At 46.0% G+C, this 8,080-nt stretch overlaps 1 protein-coding gene and 1 pseudogene across 1 annotated transcript; both read right to left on the bottom strand.

Moving 5' to 3' along the window:
* Positions 1–521: 521 nt before the first annotated feature.
* Positions 522–2,860, bottom strand: LOC148098562 (uncharacterized; annotated as a pseudogene).
* Positions 2,861–5,671: 2,811 nt separating this feature from the next.
* LOC148098561 (general transcription factor II-I repeat domain-containing protein 2-like) lies at positions 5,672–6,604 on the bottom strand. Its single transcript, XM_087852871.1, has one exon. The coding sequence runs from the start codon at positions 6,602–6,604 to the stop codon at positions 5,672–5,674; it is 933 nt and encodes a 310-aa protein (XP_087708997.1).
* Positions 6,605–8,080: the final 1,476 nt, after the last annotated feature.

Raw genomic sequence — 8,080 nt, 5'->3', positions numbered from 1 at the left:
GGGAGTAGACGGCCAGACTCATGATCCAGGGTCTCCACAGCTGGTATTGTCCCAGAATGCCTTCTTCAACCAGCCGTCCCCAGTATATTTCGGCTGTAGCTTGTTCACAGTCCTGCACCATGTATTGGTTCTTTGAATGTGTCCCCAGGCACGGGAACTGCATTCCTCCTGGAAGTGTAACAGTTAGTCCATCTGCAGAGCACATGATAGTGGCTCCCAGCTTAACGAGCAGGTCTCTGCCCATCAGATTTACAGGCACTTGTGGTGACACCACATATCTGTGCTTCAGGGTCTGTTTTCCCAGCTTAGTCAAGGCTGGATCGGTGAGTGGCAAAGTCACTGGAACCCCAGAGAAACCCACGAAACTCACCATGTGGTTGGAGAGTGCCGCACTGTTTGGTGTAGCTCTCAGTGTTGAGTAAGTTGCTCCAGTGTCCACCAGAAAGGTCAATTCTGCACCTTCCACGGTCATTGACAACATGGGATCTGCCATTCCCATGCTGTCCGGTCTCTGGGTCCCATCAGTACTGTTCCTTGCCCCAGCCCCAGGCGGCCACAGGGTACTGGGCCACAGGGTACTGGGCCACCGACGCTGCGTCTGGGTTTGGAGCTTGGTGTCCTCCCGTGTAGACACCTCTGCCTCTGGGAGGTCCATGTGCCTGGGGTCAATAATCTCTTTCTTGTAATCCCTGACCGGGATCCGTGCAGTCACGTTCCCAGTGTCCTTCCGCTCCACATCTGTAACAGGCATTCCAAGACGTGTTTCTGGGATTTTCCAAACCACGAGCCCTTGGTCCTCCCCTTCCGTATCTACCACGCCCTCTCTTCAATGTAGCGGCCCCCAAATTCCTTGCGGGTCTTCTCTGCCTTGGTTTATTGGCGGGCCAGCGGTCCTCAGGATAAAGGTTTGTGTCAAGATCCAGACAATCAGGCTCAGGATCAGTCTGGGGTCTCACCACCATCATTTTCTTTGTTCCCTCCTTAGCTTCTTTCTTTTTGTCACTTACTTTATTTTTGGCCTCAGCCAGCTGTAACTTTATCAGCAGCACCTGCACATCCTCAAGCTCCTTTTTCTGTTTGTTCGCCTCGTCCTGCTCCAGCTTCAGGCGATGCACCACGTGTCTCTCCCACTGAGTGGAGTCTGCGACTGCAAAATCTGGATTCTTCTCTAGGTCAATTGTCACTCATTCTGGTAGCCCCGCCAGCACCGCTGCGCGGAACCACGCTCTATGTTCTCCTCCCTGACCTGGATGTATGCCTGTTTCTGACATCCATTGGTCCTTGGCTTTCTCTAAGAATTCCCTGGGTTTGTGTTTTGGGTCCCAGATTATTTTTGGTATAGAACCGGCATTGGGGGTCGGATATTTCTCACGTACTGCGTCAGATAGTGCATTTTCCACTACTGAATATGGGACGTCATTGGCGTCCCGGGTGGTGTTAGCAATTTCCTCCACATCGGCTAAACCTCCACCCAGCCTGCATTTGGCTCCTATTGCTCGGAAATCTCCTATGCCCAGTTCTTCTCCTTCAGTGAGGGCCCGCAATTTCCTCAGCCAGGCTGTTCCTCCCTCTGTTATGGGTGGGAGTTGTTTGACCAATGCTTCTAAGTCTCTGACTTTATATGCTCGATAGACTGGTTGGAATTTTGGACCCATCATTAGGGGCATAGATAGTTCCCCGCCACCTGTTTCTTCGTTGATGTTCACTTCCTTATTTCTGTTCCCCGAGTTTTTCGGTCTTTTTGAGTTTTTGAATACGGACTGCCGTTTTCCTGGCCCATCAGGCTTTGTCTTTTTGATGTTAACCACCAATGGTTTCCCTCTTGTTAATGCGACACACGAATTTGCCTGAACGCAAACGTGTTGCGGCCAAGTCGGTCTCAGGTTCTACCTGCAGCACCTTCAACACCGTCTGCCCATTCGTCTGCTGATATCTCGTTGTCTGCCTCCACTTCTTCCACGTCTTCCTCTAGCACTCTCTGCTCCACTGCCTTCACTCTCTGTATGATTTTTAACAGAGCGTCTCGGTCATTGTGCATTTGTCCACACACTTCTCCTTCCCACTGGTCTTTCTTCAAGTTCGCTTTCTTGGACCTTTTGGGATGTATCTGTCTCCCTGGAGTTGGCAGGTCCTGATATTCTGGTGTCTTGACCTCGTCTTCCAACGATGTCACATCGTCCCTCGAAGGTGTCTGCGCAGCCACGTTGTGTAACATGTCCCGCCTTGCACCGGAATCTGGACTTGCATGGCCCTCAGTTTGAGCTGCCTTCGCAGCTCGTTCTGGGTCCACATCTGAGAGAGCAGGGGCAGGGGAAGGTGAAGTTGGGCCTTCAGCAATCGCTGGGGCTCCTGATGTCCCTTCCTCTACGTTGGGCTGGACCACCACTGCTGTTACCTGTTCAGGCTGTCCCATGGTGGGTGTTTTGTCGTATCAGAAATCTGCAAATCCTCCGATCACTGTGCCAGTTTGTCCATTTGGTCCTCGCACTTCCCCTCCTTCCAAGGTTATTATTGGAAAGGCATATGGGGAGGGGGGGGGGGGGGGGGCAGTAGGCATCTGTGTGACACAGGGATATATTTTTGTTGTGTATAGTCCAGCAGTGTCTCCCATCACCTCAGACGAGGCGGGGTCTGATGTGAAAGGTACTGATAGCTGTGCACGGGCAAGCTCCAGTTTCTCTTTCTTTGTGGTCAGAGTTTGTATCTGTCCCTCTAGCTTCTTGTTCTCCTGTTGCAGATAGTGCAGAGACTTCAACATGCTCACTATATCTCCTTTCACCTCCTTCTTTTCTTCCTGCTCAGGAGAAGGTTCAGACTTCTCCACGTCCTCTTTCAACCAGGAAGCTATCCCCTGACACATGATCATCCATTTGCAACACTTGCCATGTTTTTCTTTCAATGTTTTCATCTCTCCTTTGGTTTTCCTGTTCACTGACTGGCCCACTGCTTCCTCATGTAATTGCTTTAGCCTTTTTTCACACTTTTCATCTTCATTTTTGAAAACAAGGTGTAGGGATTCTCTGTTTTCCAAGTTTTTTTTGGGCTTCACACAGTTTTCTCACTTCGTCCTCCATAGCTCGGCACTTCCCTGTTCACTGTCAAAAGCAGTCTAGCTGCGAGTCTGTTGTGGCCAGTGCGATCCTCTATGCTGTTGCATGCTGGGGGAGCAGGCTGAGGGTAGCAGATGCCAACAGACTCAATAAACTAATCCGTAAGGCCAGTAATGTTGTAGGGATGGAGCTGGACTCCCTCAAGGTGGTGTCGGAGAGGCGGATGTTGTCCAAAATAAAGACTGTCACGGCTGGTGGGGTGAGCCGTGTGGTGTTGGAGGAAAAGGAGGACCCAAAATGCAGGCAGTGACTGATGATTCGAGTGAGGTTTATTTACAAGTGGTGGAGTGGCAAAAACAGGCAGTGAGGGAAGAGAATTTACAGAACAAACCTAAACTGGGATAGCTAAATAACAAACCTGAGATCATACGAACGGGGTGGGAGGCAGAGAGACGCAGACGAGAAACAGGACACCATGAAACACAGAGGAGCCGACAACGAACACAGACCGACACCCACTATAAATACACACACCAGGTAATCAGGAAATGGCACACAGGAGGGGACACAGCTGGAACTAATGGGCATAACGAGACACAGACCTACAAAGTAAAACAGGAAACACACAGACTGTTTTACAACACAAAACTCAGGGACCTGTACAGAGCACAGAGGGAGACACAGGTAGGGAAAATAAACACTACAACCAAACCCCAAAAACCAATACAAGATCAGAATAAACTAGAAAATAATAATCACAAACTCAAAGCGCTGGGTCACCGACCCAGGACCATGACAAAGACAATGTTGGATAACACCTCCCACCCACTCTATGACATGCTGGTCAGTCACAGGAGCACGTTCAGTGAGAGATTGAGATTACCGAAAAGCACCACTGACCGACACAGGAAATCTTTCCTGCCTGTGGCCATCTCCCTGTACAATGCATCCACTTAACACACTGGTTACTGCTACAACTACACATGTTTCTTTTTCAGCTATTTATTAATGAGTGACTTATATATATATATATATATATATATATATATATATATATATGTGTGTGTGTGTGTGTGTGTGTGTGTATATATGTGTATATATTGTACTTTTCTTAGTTAGCGTATTGTCTGTCTTGTTAATGTTGGTTTATAATGGAGCACTGTAACAAAAAAAAAATTTCCCCCAGGGATCAATAAAGTATTCTGATTCTGATTAGTGTTCTTAGTCACTTTATGGATACACAAAACCAGTCACGCCTAGAGTCCAAAACACTCACACACACTCAAAATCACTCAATCTGTTTTCTTAACACTATTTTAGTCAGATAGATTGCTTCACCCAAAAGGGGGAAGTAGGCCGCACACTCTTAACTGCGTATGTGGCCTAAACAATGAAAAAGGAGTAAGTGAATATACGACTCAACTGTCTCAGAGTAGACAAAATCTAAAAATAAATCACATTAACTGCGTGTGTTGCAGCAATGATTTAAACAAAGCACAGTTTATCAGCGCACCCAGAAATAATTTAAGCACTCCAACACCATCCAGACGCCACTCACTCCTTCATTTCAATACACATTCTCAACACACTTCCAACGATGACCACTTAAGAATTTTCTTTATAAACAGAAGCTTATTTTATCTTACACAGACGTCTTAAAACTATAACAACAAACAGAAGGATCCCTGACATACTTAACACACAATCCTACACAATTTTGACAAATTTAACAACCTTTTCACCTAAGGTTTAACCCAGGGGTCCCCAAACTTTTTCGAGTGACGGCCACATAACTTTTTCCTTCTCTGATGGGGGGCCAGGGTCAGTTTGTAACAGAAAAAGTGTGACGATCGCAGGTTTGCCGAAATGTAAACATTTATTGTTTTCCAGAAAGCCACAGATAACCAAATATTAATAACCCTTTCTGAGATCAAATAACCCTCTCTGGGTTCCTAACAGAAAAAATTAACTTAGGAAATACTTAATAACACTATTTATGACATCAATAAATAATCAAATAACCCTCTCTGGGTTCTTCACAGAAAGAAAGTTTATCTTGTGCCGTGCACAATCTTACGCTTCAGTTGTCAGAGCAGAATCTCTTAAATGACTCATATGAGCAGTCTCTCAAAGTTCTTGTGTTCTTTCCTTATAATCCAGTTTTGTAGGTTCCAGTAGGGTAGCCTAGTAGACACCACTGTTTGCTCTCTCTCACCAACTTCCCTCTGAAAACCACAAAGCAAGCAGGCTGAGAAACCGAACTAAGTGATACAGCACCTACACAGCACAAAACATTTTCACAAGCTTTTTTCAGTGGTTGTGGAGATGGATTTTATCCCAGTAGATTTTATCATGATTATATTTGTTTATACTCAGAATAACTCATTCAAGTCACAAAAGTGAGCTTACCTATGTACTGTATGTTCATCAGTATGAACTGTGGGCCTGCATCTGGCCGGTGAGAAGTTGAATGTCCGGTTCCATTCTAGTCACAGCCAGTCTCAAACACTGTTCATCTGTCAATCTTGATCTCATTGTTTTCATGAGTTTCATGCGTGAAAAGGTTTGCTCGCAGATATACGTGCTGCCAAAAAGTGTGGACATCTTCATTGCGTGTTTTTTTATGTTAGGGTACGTGTCATTTGGGAGGGCGGCATAGAAGTCAACGAGAAGGGATTGAATGCGTCTTTCAGAACATCACAGTTCTGTAACTCGGCCAGCTCAAACTGATAAAAAAGCTGGGCTTCATCGATGTCGGCAACAAAGGGGTTTTGGAAAAGACGGATTTCTTTTGCATGAACATGTAGTTGAAGGAATCGCACACTGAACTCCGCCTTCAGCATTTCCAGTGCTTCCACACACTTTTCAGCTGGGAACAGGACCGCTGAGTTCTCTGCAGAAAGGTTTTGGGTAGCAGGAAGATGGGTGAAGTTGTGCTTTTTCACTTGTTCCAAAAGCAGTGCTAGTTTCAACTCAAATGCTTTTATGTGGGAATACATGTCGCAAATGAGTTTCCCCTGGCCTTGTAGCTGCAAGTTAAGGCCGTTCAGCATTTCCGTCACGTCTGTTCGGTGCCACTTCCATTCTGGGTCGATCAGCTCTGGGACCGTTTTGCCTTTTGAATGAAGAAATGCGTTAATTTTGTGTAGCAGCTCGTAAAAATGCCTCAAAACTCTGCCGCGGCTCAACCATCGGACCTCTGTGTAGTACAGCACATCTCCGTACGCAGATTCCAGTTCAGACAGGAATTGTTGGAACTGCCTGTGTTTAAGTCCCTTTGCTCTGATGAAGTTTATGCATGATACCACAGCCTTCATGATAGAATCCCACTTCAACACTTTGCAGCAAAGCGCTTGCTGGTGAATTATGCAGTGGACTTGTAGAGGGGCGGTGAGACCCCATTCTTCCCTCTCGCGGTTCATGCGTCCTATTAGGCCCCGAGATGCGCCCACCATACAAGGGGCCCCGTCAGTCATGATGCTAGCAAGCTTTGCCAAGTCCAGATCCAACTCTTCCATTGTTTGACATACTTTGTCTAAAATATCCTCCCCCATCGTAGTGCCTTTCAGACTTTGGAGGGCTGCCAGCACATCTCAAAGTTTGCGCTAACTCCAAGAATAAAAATAAGAAGCTGCACTGTGTCTTGCACGTCCGTGCTCTCATCCAGTGCTAATGAAAAAAAGTCAAATTCATCTTTTGCTGCAGGTGGGCATATACATTACCCCCCTATTTCTTCCACCCATCTGGTGATTGTGCTCGCCGATAGACTCACAGCATTAAAGACATCTTTCTTATCGGGACACACCTCCTCCACGACAACGTTCAAACATTTCTTGACAAACTCTCCCTCAGTGAAAGGTTTACCGTAGCTTGCTATCAGTTGAGCAACACGAAAGCTGGCCCGAACTGATGACTGGTTCAGCTGAGTTTGGCATACAAATGCAGTCTGCTGAGCTAACAGTCCACATTTTAGCTTTGAGATTTTGTCTGTTCACATTTGGCCTTGCAAGCTATCATACTTGTCTTTGTGACGGCATTCATAATGTCGGCGCAGATTGTATTCTTTGAATACCGTCACCGTCTCTTGACAGATGAGACAAAAAGCCATTTCTTTGCGTTGAACAAAAAAATAATCGTGTGTCCACTGCATTCCGAATCAATTTTTCTCTTACCTAACCTTTTGCCATTATTCCGTTCTCGGGGGGGGGGTCACGTTCACGTTCTGGGGAAAGTGAGGTCGTAGTAGCAAAAAATTTTTTTTAGCGTGGTTCACAATTCAAATCAATTGAGCTTTATTAACATGAGGAAACATTTCCAGAGATTCAGTCGGGCAGGCCCACTACACCCCAGTGTTCTATGGGTGCATTAGTGTCGATCGCGTGGCCAGACTGAAAAAATAATAATGCATGTCTAATATTGTTCAGCGGGCCGGGTCAAATGTGGAGGTGGGCCGTATCTGGCCCACGGGCCGTAGTTTGGGGACCACTGGTTTAACCTTTTCACTAATTAACCAGTATCAGACCCGGTCTGTGGCCCGATTTCTAATACTCTAAGTCAATTTAAAAGCGTTAACCAACCCAAACTTTACCCAAAGTTTTAAGTTAAGGCTTCACGCCCAAAACCCGGTTTCTTTCAGTCAAACAAGTGCATGAAATCGTCCCAGACGAAAAGAAATGGTCCTTTGACCACTGGCTATTAACGAATGTCCTCAGTTTTCGTGGTCACCAACCGAACTAAACCTCTCGCCAGAGGACAATTTCCCGCGTCCGGGAACAGAGTTGAAGCGTAACCTTCTGAACAATTGCACTTCTTAGGGGTCCTCGCCCCAGTTCTAAACAATTTAATTACTTTGAAAACAGCACACAAAACCACACAAGAAGTTTTATTGATGTCTAAGCCCGACTTTATACTCAATTGGGATTTAAATCCCACCAACAAATGATCAATTACGTATTGTCCTATATTCTCTTAAACATGTCTTCATTTCATTTCTTTATCTCTTTAACTCAGCACTCTCACTCTCAAAGATT

Source organism: Neolamprologus brichardi, chromosome 15, assembly GCF_056152115.1.
Source record: "Neolamprologus brichardi isolate AB-2024 chromosome 15, ASM5615211v1, whole genome shotgun sequence".
In the NCBI taxonomy this organism is placed as follows: Eukaryota; Metazoa; Chordata; class Actinopteri; order Cichliformes; family Cichlidae; genus Neolamprologus; species Neolamprologus brichardi.
Note: the sequence above shows the minus strand (reverse complement) of the source record. Positions and strands in the feature narration are given on the sequence as shown.